At 36.6% G+C, this 14,769-nt stretch overlaps 2 protein-coding genes across 5 annotated transcripts; both read left to right on the forward strand.

Annotated features, from left to right (window-relative positions):
* Positions 1 to 468: 468 nt before the first annotated feature.
* Positions 469 to 7,599, forward strand: LOC117904605. Of its 2 annotated transcripts, XM_034817292.1 has the most exons (6): positions 469 to 560; positions 650 to 2,465; positions 4,044 to 5,039; positions 5,780 to 6,005; positions 6,748 to 6,890; positions 7,100 to 7,599. In XM_034817292.1, the coding sequence occupies exons 2-6, from the start codon at positions 756 to 758 to the stop codon at positions 7,409 to 7,411; spliced, it is 3,387 nt and encodes a 1,128-aa protein (XP_034673183.1). In that variant the 5' UTR covers positions 469 to 560; positions 650 to 755; the 3' UTR covers positions 7,412 to 7,599. The 2 variants fall into 2 exon arrangements, with proteins under 2 accessions (XP_034673183.1, XP_034673184.1); XM_034817293.1 differs by lacking the exon at positions 7,100 to 7,599 and having other exon boundaries at positions 474 to 2,465; positions 6,716 to 6,792.
* Positions 7,600 to 8,492: 893 nt separating this feature from the next.
* On the forward strand, positions 8,493 to 13,865 carry LOC117904254 (signal recognition particle receptor subunit beta-like). 3 transcript variants are annotated; one of them, XM_034816773.1, is made up of 7 exons: positions 8,493 to 8,578; positions 9,290 to 9,470; positions 10,045 to 10,127; positions 11,288 to 11,374; positions 12,245 to 12,393; positions 12,522 to 12,653; positions 13,289 to 13,865. In XM_034816773.1, exons 2-7 carry the CDS (start codon positions 9,332 to 9,334, stop codon positions 13,476 to 13,478), a joined length of 780 nt encoding a protein of 259 aa, XP_034672664.1. In that variant the 5' UTR covers positions 8,493 to 8,578; positions 9,290 to 9,331; the 3' UTR covers positions 13,479 to 13,865. The 3 variants fall into 3 exon arrangements, with proteins under 3 accessions (XP_034672664.1, XP_034672665.1, XP_034672663.1); XM_034816774.1 differs by having other exon boundaries at positions 8,523 to 8,578; positions 9,281 to 9,470; XM_034816772.1 differs by lacking the exon at positions 8,493 to 8,578 and having other exon boundaries at positions 8,591 to 9,470.
* The last annotated feature ends 904 nt before the right edge of the window (positions 13,866 to 14,769 follow it).

Here is a 14,769-nt window from a genome sequence, read left to right on the forward strand (position 1 = left end):
GGTAAAGCCAATGATTAGAGGCATCGGGGGCGCAACGCCCTCGACTTATTCTCAAACTTTAAATAGGTAGGACGGCGCGACTGCTCCATTGAGCCACGCCACAGAATCGAGAGCTCCAAGTGAGCCATTTTTGGTAAGCAGAACTGGCGATGCGGGATGAATTGGAAGCCGGGATTTAGGGATTCCATATTTTTAAAAATTCATTAAAAATGTAGATGCAAAGAGAATTTTGATAAATGCAAATATAATTTTTTAAATAATTTTTTTTTTAAATATCTATACTCTTTTAAATATTTGAATAATAAAAATTTTTAAATATTAAAAAAATTAAATATATTTCCTAAAAGTTTATTTATTTTTTAAAAAATGAATATGCTTGGAATGAAAGGGAAAAAATAAATCCAATATATATATAAAAGAAAGATAATATTTCCATTACAAAATGAAAATACAAACCGAAAACTCAAAACGAAAACATGGATAACATTTTCGGATTTCTCGGAATTTAGAAAACACTTCCAAAACCTCCTTTCTTCTCATCGCTCTGGCAGCTCTCGCAGGTACTCTCTCTGTGATTCCGATCCGCTCAGTTGTTCTTCTTACCTTTTCAAACCATTTTCGTGTTTATATTCAAATCCTCTATGCTCAGGGACAGGATCTGGGTATAATCCACTGTTGCCTGATCCCATTGACACCGCAATCCCAGTTTGGATTAAGGCCTTTGGTTCTAGGTCAAGGACTCGATCCTTTATCAGATGACCGATGGAGAGACGGCTCGCGAGGACTCTCCCGATCCGCTACATGAATTTGTGCCCTTCCAGGGTCAGAAATCGGATGATTCCCCATTGTCTCAATATTCCTCCGGTGGAGAATCTGAGTTCGATAGGTATTGTAGCGCCAACTCGGTCATGGGTACGCCCAGTATGTGTAGTAGTTCATTTGGGACTTTTAATGAGTGTATCGATTCTGAATTAGGGTTTATGTGGAGTTCTGGGCTTGGGGAGGATGGTAGTTTGGAGAATTTTAGCTTGGGAGGAGGTTTGGATAGTAACTGTGAAAACCACGGGAGAATTGCATTTTTGGGTGGGTCAGATATCTGTAGAAATGATCATGGAATTGAAAATCGTGAAGCACAGAGCGATGGTGAGAGAACAATAAAGAATGGGTCAAAATTACGAGATGGCGAGGAGGGTTCTAGCAGTCAAATGGCATCTTTGAGGGTGGAGAGTGGGTGTGGGGATAAGGGGTCATTGCTAAGCGGTCTGGGAAATGAATGCCACAAAGAGAATGCTAATGCAAAATTTGTTAAGGATGGCATGTTTAATGATGGGATTGCTGAAGAAGATTCATCATCTCACGTGGTTAATGAAGTCGACAGATGCTTTTATGGGAATTGCTGTGAGGAAGATGGAACCTCGTCCAGATATGAACATTCAGAAGACGAGGATTCAATGTATAAGTATGGGACAGATGATGAACTTAAGACAGATTTGAATCGTGGGAAGAATGTGCAATATCATCAAGAAGAAAAAGCTGAGAATGGGAACCCATTGCTTATGAACTCATCCCTAGCCTTTGGTTCAGAAGATTGGGATGATTTTGTCCAAGAAACAGGAGAAAGTGCTTTTCCTTCTTTGATGTTGGATAAATTTCAGGAGCAGAAGGAACAGAATCTCAAAGCTGAAAAAATGCTGCCAAATTCAAGTTACGTGACACCAATTGGGCTTCAAAGTATCAGTGAGACAACAGAAGGAGAAAATGTTTTGGATGTGCCCATAGCCATAAAACAAGTTCACAATCTTGATGAATCAGAAGAGTGTATCAAACGTTGTTCTTTGGTCCCAATTAGTACTGGGGGGTCAGAGCAAGGAGAAGATGTGAAAGACATTCATGTGACCATTAATCAAGTCCAAGTTACTGATGAATCAGCTGAGTACCTTAAAAACGGTTCTGCAGTTTTCAATGCCTTAAGGAATCTTGGTAAGTCAGAGGAAGGAGAAGCTGTTAGAGATATTTGTGAAACCGATAATCAGATTCAAATTCAAGGTGCTGATGGATCAGAAGAGTATCTTCAAAGTTGCTCTGTTAACAGTATCTTTGAAACAGAGCAGGACCCACTAGCAGAAAAGGTCACTTTGAGGATAGGATTGAACACTAGTGATGGTATCATGCAAAGGGAGCAGCAACATGGAAACACCTCAGAAGTTCTTGGCCTTGGTGACAGACAAGTCTCAGATAGTCCAGAATTGGGGAAACCAAAAGTACAATTGGATCCACTTTCTTATAATACTGTTGATCAAGTTTATGCTCCTTCAACTGAAGCGCTAGAAAATAGACAAGCAGGATTCTTCAAAGGCTACAAACCAGATCCACACACATCAATGCTTGAGAATGATATGTGGAATGAATCAAAGGATTCTCCTGTTTCATCAGATCCCTTTGAAGGTCATTCTGCACCAGTTAAGGTCAGCCATTGCTTTCCAGAAGATTGTTTACTTCTCGTCTTTTTCAATGGCTTGCATCCTCAATTTACATTGGCCTCTTGTTATGCAAACTTGCTTGACTGCTTTGAATGGTTGCATAACTGCATTCATGGATTGAGGGATGCTTGCACAGATTCCATTCAGGGCCCATTATAAGTTAATATTGGGTTGGCACTAGGAATTAAAATATTGAGTGCATTAATCTTAAAATATCTTTTATATTTAATAGGAATAAAAATTGACTTCATGCATGTGGCATTCCATAGTATAAAGTTATAATGTTTCTAACCTGGAAATGTTTTCTTTTCTTTCATGTTATCATCAATTTTGAAATATTAGCCTTGTATTTTTCTCATTCATTTCTTTCCATGAATTTGCTTGTGCCATGGCAACTAGGAATTTTTAATTCAAAACTTGCTTAATCGGTGAGGATTTTTATATAAAAATTCTTGCATACATTTTAGTAATTAATATCACCAACTGAATAATTAGTGCTGTCAAAGGAGCTTGGCAGCACCATGGAGGTAAGGTGGTGCAATCTACTGTTAAACTAGGGGTTTTTTAGGCTATGTTCGAGAAATTTAGTAGCTCTAATGTAGCCTTTAATATCCAGTCTTGCAATAGATGATCCAAAAGCAAGGTTTGGGAAAAAAAAACCCAAGACAAGCTGAGGAATTGTGGTGGATATTGTTTAACAAGCAAGGTTCTGTCTAGAAGACTTGGAATCTTATCATGTAAGCATGAATTTACATTTTAACCCCAAACTCTTCAACCACCTTATTTTAGAAAAAAGAAAAAGGGAAGTAGAAGAAATAAAGGAAGAAAGAAAGAACGGAAGAAAGAAAGAAAGAAAGAAAGAAAAAGCTAACAAGCCATAAATTAAATTAGATGAAAATGATGCATATTCCAGAGACATAGATTGTAAGAGGGAGTTACAGATATAATATTCTTCCTATCCACATAAGGCATGCAGAGAGCATGGCTTGAGTTAAATGAAAAGTAATGGCTACTTAGGATTTTTTGGTACACTGGTGGATGCACAAAATTATTCATAGAATCTTGGAAAAACAACTAGACTATTCATTCAGGTGCCTGAATTCCGATCTGCTATCTTGTTCATCTATATTTGAAAAAGCAGGAATCATTGAAGCATCTCAATAGAATTGGGAAATTTGATTAAATGATCTAATCGAAGAGTCTACAGGGTATTTTCATGTCATAGTATAGACTTTGTGAAGTTCAATGTCTTTAATGAATCATTTTTCTTTTGAAAACAATGATGTGCATCTGTTTTGGTCTCTGTAAATGCAAAAAGTCAACCATAGGTAACTCGTATCTTTCAGTTGAATTTAGTTGCGAATATGACCCATTCAGAGTTCTCATCTGACGGATAGTTTTGGTTAATTTGTACCACCTACTTTGAGTGTTTCATTGACGAAGCATCAGAGTGGCTATGTGCCAACCCATCAGTCTTTCTTCACTGGGCATTCTTCTGTGGGTCAATTACTCATGGAATTTGAGCTGCTTTTATGTTACTTCTTATCTATTCAAATATTGCAGATGGAGAATATTGAATTAAAAGAATCCTATGATGAAGTTGTCCTTGACATGGAGGAAATTCTGCTCGAGTCTAGTGAGTCTCCTGGGGCTAGATTCACTCAAGGCAATAGGACATTCCAATCCCATCTACCTTTGCCTTTAAGAGATGGTGGTTCTACCGCTTCTACTTCCGGTACAGATGATGTTTACCCACCACTTCGACAGCTACAGAACATTGATGGGGTTGAAGTCATTGGTGCAAAGCAAAAGAAGGGAGATGTCTCACTTGGTGAAAGACTGGTTGGAGTTAAGGAATACACTGTTTATAAAATAAGAGTGTGGAGTGGCAATGACCAATGGGAGGTTGAACGTCGATACCGTGATTTCTTTACTCTTTATCGTCGGATGAAAACAGTATTTTCTGATCAAGGTTGGAATCTTCCTTCTCCTTGGTCCTCTGTTGAACGGGAATCCAGAAAGATTTTTGGAAATGCTTCTCCTGATGTCGTAGCAGAGAGAAGTGTTCTCATTCAAGAGTGTTTACGCTCCATTCTCCACTTTAGGTTTCTGTCCAGTCCTCCTAATGCTTTGATTTGGTTTCTGTCCCCCCAAAATGCTGTTCCTACTTCCTTTGCATCAAATACACTGATGCCTTCTTCTACATCCTTTAACAGAGGTGTGAATATTGAAAATGTTTCCGCTCTAGGGAAGACCATATCTCTTGTGGTAGAACTCCAACCATATAAATCCATGAAACAGATGCTAGAGGCACAACATTATACTTGTGCAGGATGCCACAAACATTTTGATGATGGCAAGACCCTCGTTCGGGAGTTTGTACAGACATTTGGGTGGGGCAAACCTCGGCTTTGTGAATACACTGGTCAATTGTTTTGTTCCATGTGTCATACAAATGATACTGCAGTCTTGCCAGCCAGAGTTTTACATCACTGGGATTTTACTGAATATCCAATTTCTCAATTGGCTAAATCATATCTGGACTCTATCCATGATCAGGTAATCTAAAGATTCTCATGTCTTTTGTAGTTTATATTGCTATCTATTGATATCTGTCCATGTAAATCAGTTGATTTTACTCCAGAGTCCAGAGTAAGCAGCAGAAATTATTATATTTATGTATATTTCATTGCTAGAAGATGTTTAAGCACGCTGCATATCATTTAGTTTTTCTCAGGTTTCCTCCTTTTTAAGTCTGAAGTCTCACTGCTAACTTAATTCCATTGGCATAGTAGAAAAAGCACAATCATAGTTGATATTGACACCATGGCCTGAAAGCAATTTGGAAAGAACCAAGTGGCTGATGGCCTTGCCAATATAGATTTCAGTTTCATGGACCAAATATTTATTTTAGTATACACTTAAAAGTTAAAATATTTGGGTTTTCCTATCTAAGCGTTTGCTAGTTTTTCTTCATTTATTTTATTTTATTTTTTATTTTATTTTATTTTATTTTTTTTCCCAAAGCCTAAATTTCCCGAAGATGTCAAAACCTCTCTAAAGTGTCTGTGAAGTGTTTTATTCAGGGAAACTAAGATTAAGTTTTCAATTTTGTTTATGAAAACTATCCAACCAAGAGGCATCCTGCACTCATTTATGGTATTCAGATGGCTCATGCACCTCAGCTGCATTTTTAATTGTGCACTTCTCTATATTAGAAATTAGGTTATGCTTTCAATTCCTTCTCAGATCTTTTTAACTGTTGCTAGATTTCCTTGACAGAAGTTTCTTTATTGCAGCCCATGCTTTGTGTCAGTGCTGTTAATCCTTTCCTATTCTCGAAGGTCCCAGCCTTGCTTCATGTTACAGGTGTCAGAAAGAAGATAGGAGCTATTCTTCCATACATTCGCTGTCCATTCCGTAGGTCTGTCAACAAAGGACTGGGGTCTCGACGATATCTTCTTGAAAGCAATGATTTTTTTGCACTTAGAGACCTTATTGATCTGTCCAAGGGGGCATTTTCAGGTTAGCTGTTATATAAATCCTATTCTTTTTTTTCAGTGATTCAGTTATTGCCCTATTAGGAGCCATACCCTCTTGTTCAGATGCATCTAATGTATTGCATCTACTTAGGTTTCAGAATTATCTAAGGTGCAATAATACCCACATTCTATTCAGTTGTACTTTATACAGCTTTTGAAATGGGCCTGTTTGGTGCATAAATATATGATCATTTAAATATTCTAGAAGCTCAACTCAAAATCAACTAAACGCCTCTAAGAAACAGATGGCCAATCTTATAAGCCTCACACAACCTATCTCTAGGACAACTCTTTTAGTGAGTAAAACATCAGATCTGAGTTGCTCCAGTGAAATGTTTTATCATTTAGCTAGGGGCATGACAATGTGCCTCTCAAGCTGTCAAGTTTTATTTTTTATTTTTTTATTTTTAGCTAGGGGCATGACAAGTTTCAAAGTTTCAAAAGTCAATATTTGCTGTTGATCTTCCTCAGTTTAAAATATTGGCCTTTTTTGCTTTTTCTTCTTTGTGTGCTTTAGAGTTCAGTTTTTGCCTACACCTGGCTCCTTTAATTTTCTATTTTTTATATAACCTAATATGGAGCAGCATAAAAAGGTTGCCAAACATCTTCCTTTCATCAAATTAACTGTTACTTGTAAAAGAATATTTTGTAGATGTTTGACACAATTTTTGTTATTTGATCTCATGTTTCTAGACATTTTTGATGTATAAGAACTCTTGTGGCAGCATTACCGGTGATGGTAGAAACTGTTTCAAGGAAAATATTGGAGCATATCACAGAGCAATGCCTCATATGCTGTGATGTTGGCGTCCCTTGTAATGGTCGGCAAGCCTGTAATGACCCGTCTTCTTTCATTTTCCCTTTTCAGGTGGGTTATTCATCGTATTGATTCCTTTTTTAGGGCCTGTATGGCTTGATGAGCATGGGCACCATAAGATTGTATATTGTCGTAAAACTAAATTCTCCTGAAAGTTTAATTATTTTCATTTTGCCCTTAAGACAGCCCAAAACCAGCCTCAAGTTATTGTCTATTAATCATGACTGATATGATCAACCCATATGCTATATCATCAACAGGAAGGTGAGGTTGAAAGATGCAAATCCTGTGAATTGGTTTTCCACAAATCTTGCTTCAGAAAGCTCACAAACTGTCCCTGCGGGGTACAACTAAGGGCCGAGGAGGTCACAGGGCTCACCAAGAAGGCAAGTGGTCGGGGTGGGCGCAAGGAGGGCGAAGCTGTGGACTTGCTTGGGAGGAAGTTAAGTACTGGTTTGGGTGGTGGATTCCTGACTGGACTATTTGCAAGGGCAAGGCAGGAAAAAGCATTGGACCATAAAGAAAGCGACAATGTCATCTTAATGGGTTCTTTACCTAGCACTTCTCTTTGATCTCCTCTTAATTGTATTTTACCAATTTGTACTCATAGTTTGTAAAAACCACAGAATCTGGTTCAAATTTTTTGCAACTCTTGTTAATAATTTGTGACCAGACTTTGAGTTTATATTTTTTCCCTTTTGTGATTCTTTGTAACATAATGTTTGTTAATAATATGATATAAGTGACTGGTTTTCATTGAGTTGGTGTATTTGCCATGGATTCTGCTTGGTTGATCTTTCACAGTTTGGATTTGATACAGGTTACTTTGCAGGTGCATGAGTGGGAGCACTTCCTGTCACCATGGAACTTTCTACCCTTTGTTTTTCACTCATTTTCTAAGCCAAAATAATTGACCAAACTTTGGCCTTGTTTGGGTAGTTTCATATTTTTGGCTTTAGTTGGAAGGTAAAGGTAAAGGTAAAGCTAAAGCCAGACAAACTTATCATCACACGATTTTAAAATTAGGGTTATTTGATTAACATCCCGAATTTTTAATCTAACCCCTAGTTGTTTTAGTGAAAATTTAATTTAATATTTTGGATATAAATTAAAAAAATATTTTTAATAATATGTTACGTAATAAAGTAGCGATTTTTTTTAAGAGAGAGGAGGATAAATGAGTTCATATTTGAACTAAATAACTTATTTTTGATATAAAAAATGTTCAATATTTTGATTATTTTCATAAAATTATTGATTTTACGAGAGAGGGAGGGATAAAATCAAATTATTTTTATAGTATTATTTGATTAAAATTAATGAAATGATTTTAAATTTGTTGATCTGAGTTCATATTTGAACTAAGTAACTTATTTTTTACATGAATGTCGGGTCAATATTTTGATTATTTTTATGAAATTGTTGGTTTCATGCCTTTGTCTTTCTTAAAAAATCACTGTCTTGTTGTGTAGCATACTATTAAAAATATATTTTTTTAATTTATACCCAAATATTAAATCATTTATTCACTAGAACATTTGTACACGATGACAATCATCGACCAAAAATCAACAAAGCCATGCACGTGCAAACTAGTTGTCATAATAAAGTGTAATATCAAAAGGGCAGCATCCAAACGCGCCCTTAATATGATTGTTGATAACAGTTGGTTGGCTTTTCACCGAGGTCACGGTTAGTTTTTTCCTTGATCGATCCAATTTTGCTCCCGAGCTGCTCAGGTACACCATTCTCTAGGGTTTCCGTTTGGTTTCCAAGAAAGCTAACGAAAATTAAGAGAAAAGTTTTAATCTTTTCTTTTTCATGCGTTTGCTTTCCGCCCAATGCTATGATCGAGTGGAGCTTGTTCGTCTTCCCGGGTCCTTAATGATGGGAAATTTTAGAAAGATTCAAGTTTTGTATTGTTTCCTGTATTTTCTCGGCAACAAAACGGACAGGACCGTAGTTGGATCTTCGAAACACATTAGGATGGAAGAAGAATTATGGCAATATGAAGCTCACTGTCATTTGTTGGTGGATATGAATTCATGATTTTCTTAAAGATCTTAGTTTCTGATTTTTTTTTTTTTTTTTTCTGAAAATCCGGTGTTTGCAACAGAAATGGAGAATCTCAGAGAAATTAAGGCTCTGTTTGGTTCTGTGTCTAAAAGGATTGTTTTATTTTATTTTGCTTCTGGATTCTAGAAATGGAGAAAGTGAACTGATGTTGAAAATGAATATCAAAGATCGTTTGCAGAAACTGTTTCCCCAAAATTTATTTGAAGACACAGATTTCTTTCTTTCTTTCTGTTTTTTGGATTGTATATGATTTGTATTCTTTTTTTATTTTGCTGCTTTCATTTTTGTGGCTTTTGGGAAGTCCACAATCATAGTTTTTCGTAGCGAAAAGTAAATTATTTCTCTTCTCTAACTTAATTCCTCAGTTGTTACAGGAACAGACTCTGTCATTGATTTGATTAGTTAAACCAAAAAAAATGGATGGAATTGTTCAATGGAAAAATCAACTGCTACAACATGTAAATCAAGCACAACAATGGCTTCAACGGATGTCATCAACTCCACTTTACACTACCATTGGCGTTGTATCCCTATCAACCATCGTCATTTTTTCAAGTTCGTTTCCCTCACCTCTTGTTCTGTATATTCTTGACTCGCACGACAAGTGTGAAGAATTGACCCAGAAATATTTCTAGTCCAATTTACTTGTTATAAAGATGAAAAATAATCGGAAAGTGGAAGGAGAAACCCCCTTTTTTGGGTCTTTACCATAACTGATTTTCAGATAACTTCATAAAGGTTGGTGCCACTTTGAATTATTAGACTGAACCATTGTTGCCTCAGCTGGAATGCCATAAGACCTAAAAGCCTTTCATGTTGTAATGTTAACAAGGCTTCCTTAATCCTGGCTTCCTATTTTTCAAAAATTGCAAATGATTTCTAACCTCTCAAGAGGCACTAACTCATCATAAACTAAGTCCAATATGTTCTGCAATGAGACCTCATTTTGATCTTAAAAAGAAAGAGGGTATGGGAAAGAAAATGTTGAAACTTATTTAAAGATCGATTCCTGTATCAATCTGTTTTCAGAACTTTCCCTTTCCTTTCCTTTCCCTCATCCTTGAGATTCAAATAGAGCTTAGATGATTCAAACATTTACTGACCTTCTTCTCCTAACTGATTGCTGCAGTTCGTTGGTTGAAGCCAAGAAAATCCAATACTATTATTCTTGCTGGACTAAGTGGTAGTGGGAAAACCGTACTTTTCTATCAGGTAGGAACTTCATTTTGATTGTCATGTAGACAAATCAGAAATATTGCTTGTGGAAATTTTTGTGGTCTTCTATGAAACTTCTGACATGCTTTTGAAAAGTTTTTTGTCCATGCCCATAATAAAAAAACAGTTAGCTACTCATTTCAAATATGTTAATTTATTCATATAACAGAACAGGTGCTTCCTCTGTGGTCTCATTTATTTTAATTTTGAATCCTCTTTCTTGCCACTCCAGATTTCTTTGTACTCTACAATTTTCTTAAACAAACCATTCCATCATTTCATTAATCTTGGTCTTTTTCACATTATTTCCTTAGTCCTAGACTAAGTAATAACTTGAATCCAATTCTACAAGTAATTTCACATTTTTTACCTAAAATTTCTGGTTGGATTTCATTTAGTCGAATCTAATATCTTTTATCCTCTTGATATCAGGGATAAATGGTCATTTTACTCATGTTTATATGGCCGGGAATGGTCTTTGGTTGTAGATAAACTAACGGGAGCACCTATCGAGAAAAGTGATTTGATTGTTGCACCACAGACCTTGGCTAAAGCCTAAGTTGCAAAATGTGCACTCTAGGATTTAAACTACGGAAGGCTTTATGTGGTTTCTTTGGCTTCCAAATAAACCAACAAGGGATGCCCTGGATGTCCTGCTAAGTTTCTTCCTTTCCTGGTTTAATTTTGCATACCTTGATCCCATCCTACATAGTGGTGACAACAATCAATATAAGGTTAATCAGACAACATAAAAGTTGTATGTGCTAGTTTAACTATACAATTCCATTCTTTCCTGCAAATGCTGGTAAAACAAGGGGTCATTTACAAAAAAAAAAATTATTTATCAAATAAAAGTTGTTGGAGCAGTACAAACACTGTTATTTTCTATTGGTCTTATTTCCTTTCCAACTTGGAACAGAGATCTGATTATGGGGATGAGTAAGATGATTAGATGGATCTGTACCAGAGATATAGTCAAAAAAGCCTTTTCATTCGTTGACCTGTTTGCTCTATGGGGGAACTATCAAGGTTTCTGGGACCTGTTGTTTGATCCATACCTATTGGAATCATTAGGAGAATCCGACCATGTTTCAAAGTAAATAAATTTGTATATTTCTTGCATTTTATGATAGTTATGTCAGTCTTTCATGTGCCAGCTTCGAGATGGTTCTTCACATCAAGGAACTGTTACTTCGACGGATACAAATGAAGCCACTTTTGTGCTGCAAACTGATCCCTTTTGGGTAATATAATGTGTTTCAATAGATGTTTTTGACCTATGCTCACTATGACATTAGAAACTGCATTTTCCATGGCATCACTTTTCATGCTGCATTGGTCACTGATATATTTGTTTATTATAATTTGCCTCTAAGGCCATGGTTAGTTTACAGGGGTTAGGGTGGGATGGAGGGAATTCAGGACTTATTCCCTATAACGCCAAAAAATTCTAAGTAATTTCTCAAGAAACTTTGTTGGGAGTAGCCCAGGACCGCCGGCCAGTACTCATGGGTTCAAGCATCAAGCCCATGAGGAATCCAGAAACTCTTGTGCTGGTTACGATGCATTTCTTATCCATCTTGACTGCCACTACTTGTTCTGTACCTCCCTTCTCCAGTGGCAATTTAATATACGAACTTTATATGGTGCTTCAATATTTTTTTTCGTAAGGCAAAGTAGATGAGATTTTTGCAATTTCTTAGATCCCCTAGAATAATTTGGTGAATTTTTATGTTGGGTGTGGTGAATGGTAGAGTAACCGCCCTGCTGATGTGCCTTTGTTTTTATTTGGTCCTGACATGAACCTCAGTCCTCCAGTAGAAAAGATAGCATCTGTAAGACATCTAAACATGACTCTGTTGCCATGGACATAAGCATGCCCTGTTCATTAAGGTTCCAATATCAAACCTCAGAAGTTCCATTGTAATGTCTTGAAATGTTATTTTTAAATCAATCACACTGCATTTTCTTAGTGAAATGGTACTCACAGAGGTTCTTTATTGCAAGTAAAGATTTCGTTCTTGGTTCATTATAAAATCTGGTTCTTTTCCATGTATGTGCATAATTATTTAGTATCTGCACACTTATATACAATTTCTTCTCTCTTTGAACAGAAGGGAAAGCGAAGGCTCATTCACTTGGTTGATGTTCCTGGGCAATCCCATCTTCGATCTAAACTTGATAAATACTTGCCCCAAGCAGCTGGCCTTATTTTTTTGGTGGATGGTTTAGAGTTTTTACGACATTGCCCTGCAATTGCTGAGTACTCACAAGCCATATGTCTGGTTTTGACACACCAAACACACATTGAGTGCTTATTTGTGTGCATATGTGTGTGTTTGTTTCACACATCTGCAGTATCTAAAGTTTCTTTGGTATTTTATGTGAAAGGTACTTGTTGGACATCCTGACCAATACTACCGTTGTGAAGAGAAAAATCCCTGTGCTCATTGTCTGCAACAAAACTGATAAAGTAACTGCACATACCAAGGAATTCATTCAAAAACTACTGGAAAGGGAAATGTATGACTTCACTCCTTTTTCTTCTCTAGATATTAAATATTTCAATAACTACCACTCGAATTCGCATCATATTAGAGCTTACAAGCTGCAAAATACATGTAATATCTAATTTAGCTATTATATATCCATAGAAATGCCCGTCTTCTCATCCCTTTTTGCCACCTTGTTAGGTGACAGGTGGGAGTCGTGGGACTGGATGGAGATTTTTTTTTCTTTCTCTTTTAACTTTTCTCCTTCCAATTCCCTTCTATGCTTGCATCAGGAATTTGGAGCTTGAAAGTTTAAACTGATGGCATTTTCTGGAATTTGTTCATAGCCAGCTGATTCACTTCATCTCTTATGTTGCTATCTCTCCTTTATTTTTAGAGAATAATCCACAAAATCTGTCTACATAGTATGCTTCACTAGGAAAAATAATTTCTTGCTATTTTAGTCATAGTAAGCTAATGAACCCAAATATTGTTTGCTTGCTTATTTATAGGTTGCTATTGAGTGGATGCTCCATGTGATTTCTGAACACTGCAATTTTGCTTTCGATTTGTTTGCTAGTTAGTTTCTAATGATATTATACGACCATTTGTTGATTACTAAAACAATTTTTGTTTTCATTCCCAAATTTTCCCCATTATTTACAGTCAAAAGCTGAGGGCATCAGGAACTGCCATGTCAGAAGCTGATATTGCTAATGAGTACACACTTGGTGTAACTGGAGAAGCCTTTACCTTCTCCCAGTGCTGCAATATGGTTACTGTTGAAGAAGCTTCCGGACTGGTGGGCGAGATATCTCAGGTTGAGCAGTTCATCACAAAGCACCTAAAGCCTTAGGCTCTGCTACAATACCTTCATTGAAATCCTGTTTGCCATTTCCAGAGGCATGAAGTGTGGTAGCCCTTGTTTATTGGAAGGCAGATTTATGGATGAATTTGGTCATCGAATGCTTGAAGTCAATGCTGGTCAATACCCAACGAATTAGAAGAATTTGGAAATCCATCTGCAGATCGAGTTTGGTTCGGTTGTAGATCCTTTCCCATGCTTTCAATACAGAAGCTTTTATCATTTAAATTTATCGCAAATTTATTCTAAATGCATACTGCACAAACCAAACTGCCCAAGGCAGGCTATCCTAATTGATACCTTTACTTACAGATAAGTGCCTTTTGCAAACTCCTCAGGCAAATTGCATTAAAGGGAGGCAAAAGCTGAGTTTTGGTTTTGTATAATGTCCTTTTGATCCAGTTCCAGTGTCACCTTCCAAAGATCTTCATTCTCCTTTAAAAAAGAGGGATGTCTGGTCTGACACCTCTTATCAAATCCGTTTACCAGATCTATATTTTAGACCAATCCCTTTTAGTACAAAATACCTCCTTCAAGTGGAAGCTGCATCAGCCTCTTCACACTTTGGAATAAATCACAAAACAATTTGGAAACTAGGAATCTCTCTTTTGTGATTATTTTGGGGCTAATTCAACCTACCTAAACATAAAAGCAGGGGGGCTGATCATTGCTTGAAAGCACCATATTACTATACTGTTTTTTTCCCCTTTCTGCTGAATGAGTGCTTTATAAAGTTCAAGCAAGTGGTCGTTCTTTGACTTGATCTTTTTTGACAGGTTATGCCCCACTGTAGGAGAATTTATAGAGAACCATGGCCCATAATGAGTAACTTTATGAACTGGGAGATATGTCATAGTTGGAGTTAAAATTATCTTCTTATTGATTATGCAGGGACTTTAGCCCTTGATTTGGGGCTGCTTGTCTTCTAAATTAGTTTCCTTTGCTTGTCTCTCATGATTGGAATCCACCTAGTTATCTAAATGATGCCAAAGATTGTCATCATTTGAGATCTTCCCAAACGGCAGACTCGTTGATTTTAGGTTGCAATTTTAGTCCTAATCCATCCTAAGCCCAACATACTCTTACTTTTGTGGACCTACATTTTTCACATATTCCTACTTGATGATGAGATTCGATCTCAATGAAAAAATTATTTGAAAACTGAATTTTTTTTTTTTTGAAACCCTCTAAGACCAACTCCATGTAAAAAGAACTAGTTTGTGAACTGGGAATGGATTTAGGAGTTCAAGTTACCGTAATACCCCTCTAAGTCCGTGTTCCT

This window comes from Vitis riparia, chromosome 17 (assembly GCF_004353265.1).
Source record: "Vitis riparia cultivar Riparia Gloire de Montpellier isolate 1030 chromosome 17, EGFV_Vit.rip_1.0, whole genome shotgun sequence".
In the NCBI taxonomy this organism is placed as follows: Eukaryota; Viridiplantae; Streptophyta; class Magnoliopsida; order Vitales; family Vitaceae; genus Vitis; species Vitis riparia.